The 19,183-nt window shown below is 35.3% G+C and overlaps 1 protein-coding gene across 9 annotated transcripts in view; it reads left to right on the top strand.

Annotated features, from left to right (window-relative positions):
• MGA (MAX dimerization protein MGA) overlaps positions 1–19,183 on the top strand; it is a 143,723-nt gene that overhangs the window by 96,235 nt on the left and 28,305 nt on the right. For all 9 annotated transcript variants that reach the window (XM_063088805.1, XM_063088804.1, XM_063088807.1 and 6 more), the window contains exons 6-12: positions 2,965–3,096; positions 3,342–3,446; positions 4,474–5,132; positions 6,526–6,871; positions 15,914–16,140; positions 17,221–17,409; positions 18,180–18,252. In XM_063088805.1, the coding sequence (XP_062944875.1) occupies positions 2,965–3,096; positions 3,342–3,446; positions 4,474–5,132; positions 6,526–6,871; positions 15,914–16,140; positions 17,221–17,409; positions 18,180–18,252 (1,731 nt within the window). The remainder of the gene's footprint in view (positions 1–2,964; positions 3,097–3,341; positions 3,447–4,473; positions 5,133–6,525; positions 6,872–15,913; positions 16,141–17,220; positions 17,410–18,179; positions 18,253–19,183) is intronic.

The following is a 19,183-nucleotide window of genomic DNA, read 5'->3' as shown; positions in this document are numbered from 1 at the left end:
CCCAAATACTGCTTAATTTTTTTCATTCATCATATGGGATAGGTAGTGGGAGCTCTCTGCCCCATACTTTGTTTTTTTTTTTTTTGGACCGGTAAGGGGATTGCAACCCTCGGCACGGTGTGGTCTGCACCACGCTCAGCCAGTGAACTCACCGGCCATCCCTATATAGAATTCGAACCTGCGGCGTTGGCACTCCCAGCACTGCACTCTCCCAAGTGAGCCACAGGGCCGGCCTGACTTTTGTCACTTTTAATATTAATTTCCTTTATGAGCAGTGACAATCTTTCAAGAGCTCTCTCTGCCTCTTTCTTTTTAGTTGTTTAAAAAGATAGCCTGAATGTGGTGTTAAATCAGCGAGTGATTAAATTAAGCTGGTGTTTTTCCTCTTTGTGCCTTTCTGTTCTATGTTCACTGGTTATATCGGTGTTTATAAAACTATAAATACCGTAAGTGTATTTTTGTGGATACTTTGCATTTCAATGGGTTTAGCTAGAAGCAGGCATTTTTTGCCATGCTGTATATCTTAGATGAATCTGCTTTTGCATGAACCTAAAGGTTATCATGTTTTTTTGTTTTTTGTTTTTTGTTTTTCCTTAGTTCTATCTTTGAGTGGTTTATTATTTGTTTTTTTTTTTCGTTGTTTTGTTTTTGTTTTATGCAGCTGGATGGTATGGGGATCCTATGTCTTTTTTGTAATGGTGTTACAATATATCTTTTAAAAGTATCTCCTATTTCTGCTTCTTGGAAAGGAAACAAGAAGTAGCTCCTGATATGGTAAAATGAAGCAAAAACATTTGAAAGCATAATTTAGTTGAAACTGTTCTAGTTAGAAAAGATTTTAGGCTTTTCCTCAATATTCATTCTATGAATTATTTAACTATTTTATTTTCTGCAAGCTAAAGTTATTTATGCTCATACATATGAAATAAGTTAAGTCTAGGTCTCATATATCTGTTACTTGGGAGGATTTTTTCTTGCAGGGCAAACATTTCAGGATCCTCTGGATAAGCTAAAATGGGAATTACTTTGAACAGTGTTCATGTGCCATTGACCACTCTACTTTTAGGGCTTTGAAAAAAAATGTATATTAAAAAATGAATTTTATTTGGACTTTTTGTTCGTTCTTAGGACATGGTTATTTTTGGAGGGGGCAGTTAAAAATATACAAGTAAATGCAGATAAGAAAATATGTAGGAAATGCAGTCTCTAAATTTGATTGTATGAATCTAGATTTTACATGTCTTCCTACTTCCCAATATAGGTGCATTTTTAACAACATCATTCTTTTCTTTCTGCTTTCTTTATAGGCAGCTTTTCTGGCAGTTTTTGTCATTAACAGTGAATGATATTTTTCTTTTCTCAGAACATTGTAGTATTTCATTTGATCCTTTGTTTAAGATTCATTTCTCACTTGAATTTCTGCAATAGTTTCTTATTCCCCCACCCCACCTTTCCTAATTAATTTCTACTTATTCTCACTTAAAAGTTACACTTTCAGTAGTTTTACCAGATTCCCTTGGGCTTGTCAGATGTCATTTCTTTTTCTTTATCTCTCATAGGACTTATTTAACCTATTGTAACTACTAAAAGTCAGTTGGAAAAACATAACCCTAAAGCTCCTTGAGGTCTGAGAAATGTCTTTTATCTCTCTAAGACCATGTGCAATACAGAGAAGGTGCAGTAAATTTTTGAAGTATACAGTGCAGTGTGGAAGATTCGTGTTCATTTTTCTGTTGAGGAAACTAGAGGCTTATAAGACAAGTTTAGCCCAAGTTGCACAATTAAGAAATAGTAAAGACAAGATTAGAAACCAGTTGTTTTGATTTTTAATCTTATTTTCCCCCTAGTTAATTGGGAACACAGGAAAAATGTTTTGTTTTATTGATGTTAGCTTTAATCACATTATGTGGTTCAATAAAATAAACATGGTACAATGAAAATTCTTATTTTACAGAACTAGAGTTGCAAATTAGAATAGCTGTCTTTTGTTCAGATAGGTTCTGTGTGGAGGATATACAATTTAACCAAAGGAATTTGTGGCTCATAACCTACCTAATATTGTAAACTTTTACGGAACAAGCACTATGTGAGCTTTTTCTTTAAAACCTATACCTATGACTTTTAATGGTTTTACTGTGATACTTGATGCTTTTAGCTTCTCTTGGCTTAGTTTTGTTAAAATTTTAATTAAATACTTTCCCAAAAGATTGCCTCTTAACCTACAAATAAAGAAGTTATAATATTTATAGGCTCTATTAACCGTAAACGTCATTAATAATAGCTAGAGAATCAGTAGCCATAATCAGGCCAGAAGCTCAGCCTATGGCAAGTTTGTATTAGAGGCCCTTGAAAGTCTCTGGACCACAAAGGGATAAAGCATAAAAGATCTGAATTCTGCTTTGTTTATATATTAGTTATCTATTGTTGCTTAACAAATTACCACAAACTTAGTAACTTAAAACAACACAGTCACTGTCTCAGTTTCTATGTGTCAGCAGTCTGGGCATGGCTTAGTTGGGTCCTCTGTTTACGGTCTCACAAGGCTGCAGTCAAGATGTTGGCCAGGTCTGATTGCTCATCAGTGGCTTGGTTGGGGAGGGGTCCGCTTCCAGTTTCCCTCAGCTTGCTGGTAGAATTTTTTCCTTGCAGCTTTAGCAAGATAGGTTCTACACTCTTGTGTTATCACATATATGTAATCATGTACGTCCCATCCCCTTTGCTATGTTCCATTGATTAGAAACATATCAGCCACTAACACTCAAGGGGGAGGGGGTTACACAAATATATAGTATCAGAAGGAGTGGATAATGGGGCTACATTAAGTAAGTCTGCCACTGTTTATTTTTATTTTGTTGTTTTTGCTCTCCACTATCTCCTTTATCTTTATTAACTACCCCCAACCCTGCCAAAGGTTAAAAAAGAAAGAAAAGGGAGATAATGATTTGTGGTCCTTTTTTCTTGTAGTGGGCTTGAAATTGAATTCAGTGGATCCAACAATGAGCATTGATCTTAAATACTTGGGAGTACAGCTACCTTTGGCTCCAGCCACTAGCTTTCCGTTTTGGAACCTTCCAGGAACCAACCCTGCCTCCCCTGGTAAGTATGTAGCATTTGTAAAGTCAGATACTATTTTTCTTGTTTAAGTTTCTTGTTTAGGTTATTTGTGATATAAATAGCTACCTTTGTTGGCAACATTGAGGGTATTCTAAGGTAGTTTTTTTTGTCTCAGCATAGTGTTAATGAATGATATATACGTTTTAGATAAAGTCTTACTGATTAATTTGATCTATAATATTGGCTTGCTAGAATTTTGGTCATCTCTTTTACTTTTTCTTTTATAGATGCTGGATTTCCCTTTGTTTCTAGGACAGGGAAGACCAATGACTTTACCAAGATCAAGGGATGGAGGGGAAAGTTTCATAGTGCTTCTGCATCTAGGAGTGAAGGTAATTAGTTCTTAATAAAATTCTAAATATGTTCTGAAATATGTAGCCAAAACCTTTTGTTAAAAGTAAGCCATGGTAGTTTTTCTTCATCTCTTCTCTCCGTGCTTTAAAATGAACTGAAAATAACTGTCTTGCTGATTTTTGTCTGTTACCTGTTTTCCCATAGCCACTACTGTGGGGTTTAGTTCCTAATCCTGTCAGGCTTAAATAATTTCTGCAAACCTTTTAACTGCACTTCCTTGTGTTATTCCTGCAATTATAAAAAGCATCATTCTCAAGCATTATTTCAGAACTGTATACTTCAGAGTTCTATAGTGATTCCTGATAGTTTTATACTTGAAGGTAAACTTCTAATCCAAGCATCTTGTGTGTCTTTTGGTCTCCTTTGTTAGTGCTTTTCCTTTCTCACTGCACTTGTTTGCAGTTTACACTCTAACCAGATAAATTTACCATTTGTCCAAAATAGTTTCTCTCACCTTTGAATCTTTGTTTAGTGTTAACAACAGTGTAATAATGCTTGTCTCTCTACTAAACTTAATTTTTTGTTCTTACAATCTAAATTTTATACTTCTCTTTTTGGCCTTACCTCTTCTCTAGCATTTTGTATCAAAATCCAGGTATTCCAAACTCTTGGCATTTTGTTGATGTCTGCTTTGATTCAATTTTATTTTATTTTTTTTTTTTTATGTTTTTACTGTATAGGTAGGGCAAAAATTGTCAACGGTTGAAGACTCTTATGTTAATAACTGTTGTTAGCACTTTGCAAATATTAGTGTGCACTAAATAATGTAATTGATAATTTTGTGGCAGGACATAATTTTAGAGAATGGATTTTAATGTAAATTAGTGTCTGAGACTCAATCTCTTCAGTTGGTTTTATATTTTTTCTTCTTTCTGAGGAGAGATAGTTGAAAAGATTCGACAGTTTGTATAGCTCAATATTCCTGGCCTTTTTAAATGTGTTTTTCTAGATATCTAAAGATCTGTTTTAGATTTCTTTAAGTATCTTGTGTCTCCTTTTTTCTAGGTGGAAATTCAGAAGGTTCACTGAAAAACCGTTCTGCTTTCTGTAGTGATAAACTAGATGAATACTTGGAAAATGAAGGCAAGCTGATGGAAACAAGCATGGGTTTCTCTTCCAATGCTCCCACATCTCCTGTGGTGTACCAGCTTCCAACCAAGAGTACCAGCTATGTACGAACACTTGATAGTGTACTAAAGAAGCAGTCTACCATTTCCCCTTCTACTTCTTACTCTTTGAAGCCTAATTCTGTACCCTCTGCTTCTCGAAAGGCAAAGTCTCAAAACAAACAGGCCACTTTTAGTGGCCGAACTAAATCATCTTATAAATCCATTTTACCATACCCTGTTTCACCAAAGCAGAAACACTCTCATATGATTTTAGGAGATAAGATTACCAAGAATTCTTCAAGCACCATCTCAGAAAATCAGGTGAATAACTTTGTTGTTCCAACTCTAGATGAAAATGTATTTCCAAAGCAGATTAGTTTGCGGCAGGCTCAGCAGCAGCAGCAGCAGCAACAGGGAACTCGCCCTGCTGGCTTGTCTAAATCTCAGGTGAAGCTAATGGACTTGGAAGACTGTGCACTTTGGGAAGGAAAACCAAGGACCTATATCACGGAAGAGCGAGCAGATGTGTCCTTAACAACTCTGCTCACGGCTCAAGTAAGTATCTGCTCTTTTCTGGAACCATATTAGTGCTTGGCTAGAATGAGTGAGGTTAGTGAGAGGAAATGGGAAGGGGGCTTTTTGGCAGGAGGAACAGGTAGTTTTCAGCATTTAGTTACCTTGGTGACAACTATGGGCATGTCTTCCCCATTCTTTTTGTTCTTTTTTACCAATTAGACACTCAAGTATAAATCCCTTCTGCCACCAGAGGGAGACAGTACAATTGGACTTTTGAGTAACTCCCTTTCCTATATAAAGGCAGCTGGCCATTCTGAAAATCTCTAAATCTCTAATTTCATTCTCCAGCATGTGGGCAGGTACATTTGTTGCTCTTGTTAAAACAGTTTTGAGAGTTCTTCTTAAAGGGCAAAGGACTAAATCCCAGGGCTGGCTGGTTAGCTTAGTTAGTTAGAGTGTAGTGATATAACACCAAGGTCAAGGTTCTGATCCCTGTACCAACCAGCCACCAAGAAAAGGGTACTAAATCCCAGAAAATCCAAAAAATAATAAACCTGTGAAGAAAAAAAAAATTTTTTTTTTTGGCAGCTGAGATCTGAACCCTTAACCTTGGTGTTATCAGCACCATGCTCTCGCAGTTGAGCTAACTGGCCAGCTCAAGAAAAAACTCTTCTCTTTTGTAAAATTTTGTATCAAGAATTTTTTATTTATTAATTATGCATCTATCTTCGTAGTCTCTGATATGTGTAAAATGACACAACAGCATTGCTGATATGTTTTTTCAGGAATTTTTATACCTTACCTTCCATTTTCTAATTCTGTGACTGAATTCGAGCGGCTGAATATCATCGGATGTTGGGACTAAATGCAGATTGTGTCCTTCATTATTAATTCTTCATAAAGACTTTTATGCATGTATTATCCTGTTCCCTTTTTATTCATTACCCTAGAGCAGGGACCAGCAAACTTTTTCTGTAAAGGGCCAGATAGTAAATATTTTAAGCATTGCACATTGTACACGCTGTTGCAGTTACTCAATTCTGCTGTTGTAATGCTACAGACAATATGTAAATGAATGAGCCTAGCTGTGTTCTAGTGAAACTTTATGAAACAAGCTAGATTTGGCCCATAGGCCTTATGTTTGTGAACCCCTATCTTAGATCATTATGTGTGATTTCTATCGAGAATAAATTCATCCTTAATATTTCTGCTCATAATTAGTGAGACTATTCTCTTGCTTGTCTTTGCTATGTGTTAGAATGGGAAATTGCTCAGAGCCCTGGTTATATTCATGCTTTGTCCTTTGAATCTGCGTTAGTCTTGTGCTCTTAGTACTCAGTCAGAGAAGGAGACAGACTGATATATGACTGTAAGTTGTTGGTGATATAGGGGGATGATTTAGTAGAATTACGATTTTCTACTTTAACTTTAGGCGTCTCTCAAAACTAAACCCATCCATACGATCATAAGGAAACGAGCCCCTCCATGTAACAATGACTTCTGTCGACTGGGTTGTGTATGTTCCAGTCTGGCTTTGGAGAAACGCCAGCCTACTCACTGCCGACGACCAGACTGTATGTTTGGCTGCACTTGTTTGAAAAGAAAAGTTGTGCTTGTTAAAGGGGGATCCAAAACTAAGCATTTCCAGAGGAAGTCTGCTCATCGAGATCCAGTATTTTATGATACTCTGGGAGAAGAGGCAAGGGAAGAAGAAGAAGGAGTCAAGGAAGAGGAAGAACAAATGAAAGAGAAAAAGAAGAGAAAGAAGCTGGAATACAGTGAGTATTAATTAAGAGTTAAAACAGTTTGGTCTTATTTTTGGAAAAGTATGGTTATTTTAAAACAATATTACCTACTTTAATCCTGATCCATGATCTAATAAGAATCTTGAGAATTCTTACATGCTGTTTCTAATATGGCATGTGTGATATGCGCACTCATCCATACCTTTTTTAAATTGAATTTTTCTCTGAGACTGGCTCTTTTGTGCTTAATTTGAATCATACTCTTACTTAGACTTTCAGAATACCTTTGAACCTTTTGAGTTCATCCATTTTCTGTAAGCCCCTGTATGTTCCTTGAAAAGAATACAGATGATCCGTATAATCCATTATATTTTCTAAAAGGAGAAATGTGCAGTAAGACTGGTGATGGTTAGAGCCATTCACCAAGTGGTTGTAGATTTCAGGACAAAATAGGGGTGTTACAGCTGAGCGTCTTGTACTCTTTTGTAAAGCTCATTTTTCCTTTTGGATAAAATATGTAGATGTAGACCCAAGTTACGTATTAATTCTTATTTTTTCCTTTCTGTTATATCTCTGTACTCAAATATATTGAATACAATTTTACCATATAATTCAAAAGGATTTCTTGTTTCTTAGTTTATCAGGAAATTAAGTTCCTTTTTTGGCAGTTTATATTTACATTTCCTGTTGTTTGCCATGTTCTCATTTCAATCAGAGATGAGTAATATTTCAGTGGATGTTCTAGGATGTTTTGTGACTCCACATGTGTGCATACACATAAATATTTTTATAGTAATGGAACTATTGTATATTATGGTATTATAACCTGTAAATATTTAGTATTATAAGGTCTTGTTCTTCCTTTTATATTAATAATTGTAGATCTACATTATAATGTTAGTTTTAATGGCTTCATATTATTACAGTTTTTTGTTTGGACAATTAACCTTTTTGGGTTTTCTTTTTCTTGTATTTTAATTTTATTTTTTTAGTGGCTGGCTGAACGGCAATCCAAAACTGTGACCTTCTTGTTATAAGGCTGTGCTCTAACCAACTGAGCTAATTTTAAATTTTTACTTTTGGTGGCTGGCTGGTACAGGGAGCTGAACCCTTGACCTTGGCATTATAACACTTGCTCTAACGAGTTTTCTTTATTATAGACAATACAGTGATGAACATCTGTGTTCAGGATAGACTATTAAAAGTGGAATTGCTGTGACAATGAGTACACTTTAAACATTTATAGGTATTGCTAGAGAGTATCAACTTACACATATGCCAGTAGTTGGATAGTGCCAGTTTTTGTGTACTCTTAACACTTCTTGTTTTTTTTTTTTTTTTTTTTTTTTTTTTTTTTGTAAAGATGACCGGTAAGGGAATCTCAGCCCCTGGCTTGGTGTTGTCAGCACCACGCTCAGCCAGTGAGCCAATCGGCCATCCCTACATAGGACCTGAACCCATGGCCTTGGTGTTATCAGCACCATGCTCTCCCGACTGAGCCATGGGCCGGCCCAACACTCCTTGTTTTTTTAAAACTCTTTTGGACTGGCCAGATAGCTCTCACTTGGTTATGGTGTGGTGCTGTAAAGGGTTCGGATCCCCCTACTGGCCAGCCACCCACCCAAAAAAATAAATCTTTTTTAAAACTATGTCAAACTGATAGGCAGAAATTGGCATCTTGTTCTAAATTTGTATTTCTTCAGTGATAGGTTTATTACCATTTGTCATAAACTTTCTTCTGTAAATTGTCTTTTTGAATTCTTTGCTAGCTTTTATTTAGTTGTATTTTTTTTTTCTTACCGTTTATGAGACCTTTATTTTTTCCAGGTTGTAATGTTGTAATTTATATTTTAATTTTTTTCAAGGTCCCTTCTGCTGCTACCCCAAAATGGAAAAAGTGGGGATTGTTAAATCTGGCAGTCTTTCCTTCCGTGGTTTCTGTCTTTGGAGTCTTGCTTAGAAAGTCTTCCTCTATCCTCAAGATCGTAAAGCTATTTAATTAGATTTTCTTCTAATACTTTTATGGGCTTAAAAAATTTAAATTGTTAACGTATCTGGAATTTATTTGATGTGAAATTTGTAGTGGGGAATTATTTTTCTTCAAAATGGATAGCTAATTGTACCATCATTTAATTGAGACATACATACTCTACTAGTTTAAAATGTTACCTGTACTGTAGATTAAAATACACTGATGCTTGAGTCTCTTTCTGGTCTCTCCTAAAATTGTGATCAGTGCCAGCCTATTCTAATTACACTTAGTGTCTACGTCAGATAGACACTTTATATACCTAAATGATCTTTGTATAGATATAATTTTAAAGGTTTAAAATGAAGCATAATGCTGAATTATTAATTGTATTCATATCTCTTCACTCAGTTTACTCCTTATACTTAAAGCACCATGTTTCCATTTCAGAGCAACAAGAATAAGTGAGAAAAGCAGGACTACTGTGTATCTGTTAGGCTTCATCGCTTTTTTTCTTTCTTTTTTTTTTTTTTTAAAGATGACCGGTAAGGGGATCTTAACCCTTGACTTGGTGTTGTCAGCACCACACTCTCCCAAGTGAGCCACGGGCCAGCCCCTTTGTTGCTTTCTTGATTAGTGTCTTCATTCTATGTCCTGCCCTTGACCAGAGTTAAACTCTGGAAGCCAGCCAGTTATCAAAGTAGTTTTTGGTTTTCTCACTGGTACAGTTCATTTAAAAAAATGTGGCCTGCTATTTTCTCTCTAGGAACCACCAGTGTTCTTGTATTTGTAGGGAAGGGTGAAGAAACTAGGGAAGATACTTTCGTTACAACTGCTATGTAAAAGGAATAGAAGTAGAGGAGAAGAGTTCTTGGAGGGAAGAATGTTGTTGAGACTGAAAATGAACAAACAAAAATAAATTTAAAAACTGGGAAAAGGTTGAGGAAATCTCTTAGTATGTTTTGCAAAAAGATAGCGGAAAATGAGAAAAAAATAAGTTATGGATGATTTAGAAGAGTTGAAGAAAGAAAACAAAGTGAGAGAAAATACTCAAAGAAATGATGGAATAAAATATCTCAAAGCTGAAGGACATGAAATTTCAGATCAGAAGGGCCCACTGAATACCAGGCAGAAATAATTTTAAGAAGATCCCTATCTAAAGACATCCTTCTGACATTTCAGAACATTTAAGAATAAAGAAGATATCCTAAATGCTTTTAAAGAGAAACCAATTTGCATGTGAAGGATTTAGAATCAGTTTGAGGTCAAGGAGAAAATCAGTAATATTGTATATGTGAGTCATTGTTTCTCAAATCAAGGTGGGGTGGGAATCAGATGATTTTTCAGTCTACTCAGTCAGTCAAATTACAGATCAATTATGTGCATAAAATAAAGATATATTGAAAGATGCAGGGATGCAGGAAGTTGATGACCTGTATACTACTGCTGAATTGTTAAGATTGTGCTCCAGAAAATGGAAAAGGAATTCAAGAAGCAGGAGATATCCTCTAGTAAAAAGTGGACCTAGCCCAAGAGGAGGGGGAAAAAAATCTTAGAGTGACAGCTATATGGCAAGACTAGAAAGCAGTGTCTTATTTAAAATAGATCAGAAGATGCTGGTAAGAATATATTCAAGAAGGTATTAGATTTATTTCAAGAAATAACGTGATTAAGAACCTGGAGGATCTCCATGATTAAGTGAAGGCATATGCTACCTTCCTGGGTTAAAAAACAAAAACAAGTAGACTAGCAATGCAAAAATTTGTCCAGGACAGTTATTGTACAACTATAAGTCAATAAAAATGTTCAGGGCCGGCCAGTGGCTCACTTGGGAGAGTGTGGTGCTGATAACACCAAGGCCATGGGTTCGGATCCCTATGTAGGGATGGCTGGTTAGCTCACTTGGGAGAGCATGGTACTGACAACACCAAGTCAAGGATTAGGATCCCCTTACTGGTTGTCATTTTTTTTTTTTTTTTAATTTTTTTTCATAAAATTCTGAGTAGTTAGTAAGAGTATAAGTAAATAGAATCCATTTGACCTGAATAATTGGGATAAATTTACTGATACAGAATTACCTTTCCACCTTTAAAGGGTCATTTGCACTAATTGATTCTGCAAGGATTAATCACATAAAGCATACTTTGTAAGTAAATTGATTGGTTTTACAGTCTTTAGAATTGACTTACACTGGTTGAGTGTCCCTAATCTGAAAATCCAAAATGATCCAAAATTCAAAACTTTCTGGGTGCCACATGACTCTCAAAGGAAATACTCATTGGAGCATTTTGGATTTCACATTTTCAAATTAGTGATGCTCAGTTGGTATATATTCTGCAAATATTCCAAAATCCAAAACGATTTCAGAAATCTGAAATCTGAAAAAAAAACAAACCCATACTTCTGGTCTCAAGCATTTCAGATTAGGGATACTCAACTTATATACAAAGCACTAAAGGCCTATATTTAATACAGTACAGAAATCAGTAATATAAACCATGACAAAGTGAAAGTATTGCTATAGCTGACAGAAGTTGAGAGGTGGAGCAAGTTTAGGATGCTAATTTCCTTACCTTTCATCACACTGAGTCCTTAGCTACTGCTAAATCATGAAATTGAGTTATGAGGGTATTTCAAAAAGTTCATGGAAAGATTCTAATTATCCTTTAATTCTATTTTTTTCTAAATTGCAAAGGAATAGGTCAGTGGTTGCCTAGATAAGGGTTTAGGTGGAGGTTGGTGACAAAGGGGAGGGATAGATGGGTTTCAAGGAATCTTAGGGGTGATGGTTACATATCTTAGTTGTAGTGATGGTTTCACAGGGGTGTACGTGTCAAAACTCATCAAATTGTATATATGAGGGTACTTCAAAAAGTTCATTAGAAAATAAAATTAAAAGATAATATGAATTTTTCCATGAACTTCTTAAAGACCCTTCATATATGTCAGTTATAGCTTAATAAAGCTGTAAAAGAAAAAAGGAAAAACACATTTACTTATAGGACTATTTATTGCATACTGTTTAGCTTAAGTGGAAAAATGGGGGAAAATTCATTGTATAATCTGGGTTAAATTTTTATATATCCTACAAAGGAGTACAAAATGGTCATTAATAATGGTGAAGAATATTTAAAGACACATAGGAACTTCACAACATAGTAATTAGTCATAAAATAGAATGTAGCATATGATCTAAATTTTATTAGGATATATTTTTGTACATACCTGCATTTTAAAAAAGAGGGAAGTAACACCAGATTTTTTTACATAAACTTTTTGAAGTTACCGTCATATAATAAGCATTTTATTTAGAATGATTGGGGTAACCACCAAAACTAAATGCAATGGTTAAAAGTAGTCACTTGTGGGCCGGCCCGTGGCTCACTCGGTAGAGTGCGGTGCTGATAGCGCCAAGGCCTCGGGTTCGGATCCCATATATGGATGGCCGGTTTGCTCACTGGCTGAGCGTGGTGCTGACAACACCAAGTCAAGGGTTAAGATCCCCTTACCGGTCATCTTTAAAAAAAAAAAAAAAAGTAGTCACTTGTGGGGACTGAGTAGTTGTAGGGACTGGGTATGGTGGAAGCCTTTTTGTTTTTATACAGTACATTTTTTTTGTCATTGTAACAGATTTAAACTTTTTCTGTAGTTACTGGCCCATTAATTCCAGTTGTTAAAAAGAGCATGGCACCTCCAGGGATTGTGATTGAGAAAAGGCTTTTGCAAGGGCTCTGAAATTGATGGCAGTATTCTATTTCTTGACTTGCATAGTGTTTACATTAGTATATACTTGTTAATGTGTATTAAACTGTATATACATTGTTCATGCACTTTTTTATGGGTATTTATATTTCACTATAAAAGATTTAAAATGCCTACAAAAATGAGAGGGAGAGGAATATAGTCTGCTGTGTTAGCGTAGCAGTTCTGCGGGTCTTCTAAGTCTAATACTATTCATTTCTGGTGCAACTTATGGACACTGCTCGGAGTGAGCGGAGGTAGGATATAGGCAATTAAAACGAAGTTTGTCTCTTAAGCAGTTACTGTCAATTTGGTGAAACAAGTATGTCGTCAACTGATAAGATACACATTTATTGTAGTTTTAAGTGATACAGTAACTAAAGCCCCACAGTGTTCTAAGTGTAATGAACAGAAGGCTTATTGAGGACCCAGAAGACAGCGATAATGCTAGGAGACTTGGGGGAGGTAATAAACGTTAGGAGGCATTTGAGTAGAAACAGGAAGCTACTACTTTCTTGAAACTGGTTTCTCTATTCTTGGATCCTGTGAATGAATATATGCTACTCTTGTCCTCCCATTAATACTATCTTTTCCTGCCTTTTCTTCCTTTTTTTTTTTTTTTTTCCTGAGTTTTGGGTAGAGTAGGAGGGTCTGTTGGTAATGTTAAGGGGAGCAAGGAAGTGCTCTCTCTATATTGGATCCCAGGCTGTATCAAGTAGACAGTGGGCTAATGAAGTGTGAGGGATTGGTCTTTTGTTTTTACCCTTGTGAGGAGTCTGTTCATTTTCATGGCTTCAGCTGTAGTTTCTGCCAATGAAAGTTCTATATACCCTGTATGATTATGTTGCTGCCATTTCAATCTTAAACATATCCTGAATAGAACTGAACTCTACCCTTCTCAGATCAGCTGTGTTTATGAACTCCCCTGTTTATTGGAACGAACCACCGTTTCCCATTTACCCACAGTTGAAACTTTAGCATTAACTTTGATTCCCTATGAGGGATTAGGAGAAATGTAAATAGTCATTCTTGACATCTTAAGAGGTTTTCTTCTGAAGTAATATACTATTTATTCTATAGCTATTGTTATACTGTATATTCTATAGCTAAAGAAAACGATGAAAGGAGACTTTTATTTAGTACAATGCTTCTGGAGGCCTAGAAAATCCTTGAAAGATGATTGAAAGAAGTGATAGACTTCTCACTTGTCCTCAAGGTACTTTTATTTTTGTCATAGAATTAATATGTGTATAAAATAATTAGTAACTCTGAACATTAAAGTTTTTACCAGATGTGTGATAGAGGCTCTAAATACCACCTTCATTATGAGGGCATCTTTGGCTGCCCTTTTAAAAATTGCAACCCTTACCTCAAAATACATACTCATGGGCCGGCCCGTGGCTCACTCGGGAGAGTGTGGTGCTGAGAACACCAAGGCCCCGGGTTCGGATCCCATATACGGATGGCCGGTTCGCTCACTGGCTGAGCGTGGTGCTGACAACACCAAGTCAAGGGTTAAGATCCCCTTACTGGTCATCTTTTAAAAAAAAAAAAAAAAAAACATACTCATACACACTTATTATGTATACTAATTTCCCTTCCTGGTTTGTTTTTTCTCTTAAGCTCTTAGCGTAATCCAGCATATTCCAGCCTATTGTCTTTATTTGTCTTATTGCTTGTCTTTCCTCCCCCCCACCCCCCACTTCACCAAACAAAGCTCCAGGAAGGCAGAGATATTTGTCAGTTTTGTTCTTAGTTATATCTGCAAAGTTTGATACATAATAGGTATTCAAATATTTGAATGTAATGAATGAATACTGGGGTCTTAGAAATCTTTGTGAATTATGTGATAAATGCATAAGGTTTTAAAAGATAGATGACAGAGACTGCTAACTAGCCAAGGAATTGGCTCAATCACCTTCTAGCTCTGAAGGTCCTCCCCTCACCCCTTCCATTTTAATCTTTAAGCCTTTATTTAACATTTTGTGGTTGTGCTCTGAATGATATTAGCCTTAGGAACCCCTTAGACAAAGTTGCTCTTTACTAGTAGAGTCTTAATGTTCAGAGCAAATCAAGGAGCAGTTTGGATTCTGCTTTGTCATGGAAGATTAATTGAACTAAGTATTTGAATTAAGTATGAATGCTGCTCAGTCACTTTTTTTTTTTTTTTTTTGGTGGCGGTGGCTGGCCAATAAGGGATCCAAACCCTTGACTTGCTGTTATCAGTACCATGCTCTAACCAAGTGAACTAACCGGCCAGTCCTCAGTCACATTTTATGTGACTTTAGGTAAAAGGTTTTGGATCTTTGGCTTAGAACCAGCTCTATCCTCTCTGAGGACTGACTGTTAAAATGCAAAATACAATGTTTGCTTCTCTGTAGTTGTCCTCTGTATGGGAATGGACAGTTTCCTTAAAGAATAAAACCCAGGAGCCTTTTAACCTAGATCCTCTGCTTAAGTAATCATCGCATGTTTTCCTTTGACAAATAAAATTATATATATTTATGGTATAGAACATGATATTTTCATATATTCATACATTGTAGAATAGTATGTTAAAACTTTTTGATGGTATGGTTTCACCTCAGTTGTGTCTTATTGCTTTTATATTGATATAAGTTCTTATGCTGAGTTCAGGTTGTCTTTTGATTACAATTTGTCATTAGAATGCGATTGTAATATCTTTGTCTCTGGAGCCAGATTGGGTTTGATCCTGGTTCTGCCTCTTACTGGTTGGACTCCTCTGAACCTCATCTTCTGTAAAATGGAAATAATTGTATCTGTCTCAGGGACTGCTGGAGTTAAAACATAGTAAATGCTTAGAATAAGTGCCTAGAACAGTGCTAAGAACTATTGAATAGTAAGGTTCGATAAATATTTGTTGTCATTATTTGTAAAATAAAGTGTGGTATGAAATTATTGTTATCTTTTTAGTAAGGTCTTCGCTGACCATGTTAAATACAATAGTAGCCTGTTAACTCCCCTGTTAACTCTTTGTTCCTTACCCTGCTGTATTTTTCTGCATGGCACTTTGCATTACTTGATACTGTATGTATGTTAGGTTTTTTTTTTTTCTACTGGTTTATAAAATCTGAGGGCAAAAACTTTGTTTTATTCATAGCTGTGTTCACTCTAGTACCTTAAAACAATTTCTGGTTGATAGAATGTGTTCCACAGATATTTGGTTAATAGGTGAATAAGTTAAGGTACATGAGGGCAACTAAAGGGTTTTCAGGAGGCATCTGTTTGATTGTTTTAATGAGCCTTTTATGAGGGAGCATATTTTATTTTGGCAGTGCTTCAGTGTTGAACTTTTGTTGTCAAAAGCACTTAAAATCTTATCTTTTTTGTTGTCGTTTATTAAGCTATATGTGAAACAGAGCCTGAACAGCCTGTTCGACATTACCCGCTATGGGTGAAAGTAGAAGGTGAAGTAGATCCAGAGCCAGTTTATATCCCGACGCCTTCTGTCATTGAGCCTATGAAACCATTGTTGTTGCCTCAGCCAGAAATTTTATCTAATACTGTGAAGGGCAAACTGCTCACTGGAATTAAACCTGCACGGGCATATACTCCTAAACCTAATCCTGTGGTAAGTATGGATTTTCTTTTTTTATTGAAAATTACAAAAGTCATTTGTAAAGATGATGGTTTCAACCAGATTTTTGGTTGATGTTCTGATGAATCATTTTGCTTTCACGTAATGTGTCTGTAAGATATCTTCTTTTCTAGTTTAATTAGTTTAGTTGCTGGCACTTTTTAAATGTCATAAAAGTAGAGATGAGTAGTAGTAGTTCTTAAAGATAAACAGATCTATCTTTAAGACGATCACAGAAAGATGGGCTTTTTTACATTACTTTCAAAAAGTCTTTAAAAGATACTCTTATTCCTATAGTGTAGAATGTTGAGTAATTGAAATATGTAGTGAATCTTATTAGTAGAAAAACATTAAGAAAAAGCTTATAAAAGCAAAATTTTTATGTACAATAATAGCAATAAAGTTCAAGATACAAAATAATGGTTGATATATGACTATATGAAGACTGATAGGTAAAAGTAAGAGCTGATTCTTTTGTTGTGTTAATAGCTTAAGTTTAGATCTGATTGTCAAATCCATCTCAGTCTTCCCAGTCCACTAAATTGAAGAAAGATCTTCTACCACTGTATCATAGTGCTACTCACTGTGTTCTCTACGAGTGCTAGTCTAAAACTTACTGGCCTGTGATGAAATAAATATAGAAAATGAGAGTAAGTACTTAGACATTTCCACAGGAAGTTGATTAATGTTATTCTAATCTAGTATTAAATCTAATACTAAAAAATGTGGGCTTGCATTTTGCATGTCTTTTGTTTTTCTAGTAATTTATTTTATTGTATTTTACCAAAGTATCAGTCTACGTTGGACTGGTAACAAATGCATTCTTCACCACAGATAATTTTAGAAGCGCTGCCCTGGTGTGATCTGAAATTTCCTGATACAGAACCAAAATCTTTCTTAACTGCCCCAAGATTCAGCCCATATGAAGTGTACTTGTACTATTTAATTTTGAAGTTTGCATTAAAAATTTTTAATTGTTGTAATAGAAACAAAGATTAAACATCCTTTTTCTTTTGGAGTCTAGGAGACTTTTTTCCCCATTGTATGGAATGCTTTGTTGTATGAAACTTACAGGTTCGAGAAGAGGACAAAGATCCAGTCTACTTGTACTTTGAAAGTATGATGACTTGTGCCCGAGTTCGAGTTTATGAACGAAAAAAAGAGGAACAGAGACAACCATCCCCATCCCCATCCCCATCCCCATCTCCATCATTTCAGCAGCAGAGTTCATGTCATTCTAGTCCTGAGAACCATAGTGCAAAGGTGAATTACTTGTTGCGTAATTTCTAACTTCTCTTTACCTGTTGCTGGTACTAGGATTTGCATAAATACCAGAATAATTAATCTGCCCTACTTCTTGTGGGGCAGAGAAGACTTAAATGATGTGTAAATCAATTTATTTAAATCAATTTATTTCTCTGCATACCTATTCTAGTGATCTGTCCCTTATGCTTTTTTAATATTTATTTATTGGGTGGCTGGGTTTTTTAAATACTTATTTATCTGTCTTAATCTATATGGCTGGTGGTACTGGGATATGAACTCTTGACCTTGGTGTTATCAATACTGAGGTCTAACCAACTGAGCTAATTGGCCAGCCCCCTCTAAGAGTTATTAAAAGTATTATTCTTTCTGACCCTGGAGTAATTTTTTTTAAAAACTTAAACATTTCTCGTTTTAATTTAATCATTTATATGTAATTATTATGATTTGCATCTTTCCACATTGGTGGATTTTCTAAATAACTGAAGCTTGTCCCATTATTAAATATTTTTTCTTCTTTATTAGAACATAAAGTATATTATAAATTATTTTATTGATGAGTCGGTCAATATTAAGGACATTAGAGAGCAAGACTACTTGTTTTTGCCAAATAATAGTAATGCAGCTGTGTGTGCATATGTGAAGCTCTTGACATTTTAATCATTCTTCTGATTTAAGCTTCTGTGACAGATTTAATGCTTGTGTCCTAGTCTCTGTAGGTATTAAGTATATGTTGAATTGTAGTATTTCTGTGTTATTCCCTTCTTCAGGAACCTGATTCTGAACAGCAGCCCTTAAAACAGCTCACCTGTGACTTGGAGGATGATTCTGATAAATCACAAGGTCAGAATGAAAACTAAATCTTACATTTGATAGTAATTATATAGGTCTGGATTATAAAATAATAATAATAATATGTATAATATAACAAATCACCAATCCAGAATATGTCTAAATATCCTATTTGTAGCTTCTGCCAAAAATAGAGACAATAAGTAAAAGTCTTTTCTCATTATTTGGTCTGTTTTAACACTTATCAAAAACAAAAGAAAATTTATTCATGTTGATATAGTATGTTGTTGCAAGAGATATTTAGGATGAAGTCAGTAAATTTTTTTTAAACTTCTTTCCAAACCCCAGTGATATTGGCATCATTAGCTGTTGAAATTTTCACTCAAGTCCTCTATAGCTGCCACTATTGGGGAAATGCAGGGGGAGAAGGGAAAGAATATCACTGATTTATCTAGCAGAGGTTATTGCCAGAATTACTGTGATGAGAGTTTATTTGCTATATAAATATACGTGTCTAGTGAGATATATATCTAGTCAACATGTCACCATGGACAGAAATACATTGGGGAGCTGAGTGATCTGCACACAACATAGAAATGGAAACATTATATATAGAGGCACAGAAGTAATGCAGTAGAAACTAGAGATAGAGTACACATTTTTTTTTTAAGCCAGAACACTATCTCCCTTGCAGTTCTTTAGGATTGTCTCTAACCTCTGCATATTTTAAAGCATCTTGCAAAGATCTTTGTTTTGCTCATAAAGATAGTAGAAGAATAACTTATCCCAAATAAGCTTAACCTTGGTTATAAGTCATAATTTGTTTGCAAACTAAACCTTTCTTATGGAATAGTTGTAGCTTTTTAGAGTAGTATTAAGGTTTCCCTTTTTTCTTTTTTTTTTTTTCCCCCAAGATGACCGGTAAGGGGATCTTAACCCTTGACTTGGTGTTGTCAGCACCACGCTCTCCCAAGTGAGCTAA

Source organism: Cynocephalus volans, chromosome 3 (assembly GCF_027409185.1).
Source record: "Cynocephalus volans isolate mCynVol1 chromosome 3, mCynVol1.pri, whole genome shotgun sequence".
In the NCBI taxonomy this organism is placed as follows: Eukaryota; Metazoa; Chordata; class Mammalia; order Dermoptera; family Cynocephalidae; genus Cynocephalus; species Cynocephalus volans.
This window is presented reverse-complemented; position numbering and strand designations above follow the sequence as displayed.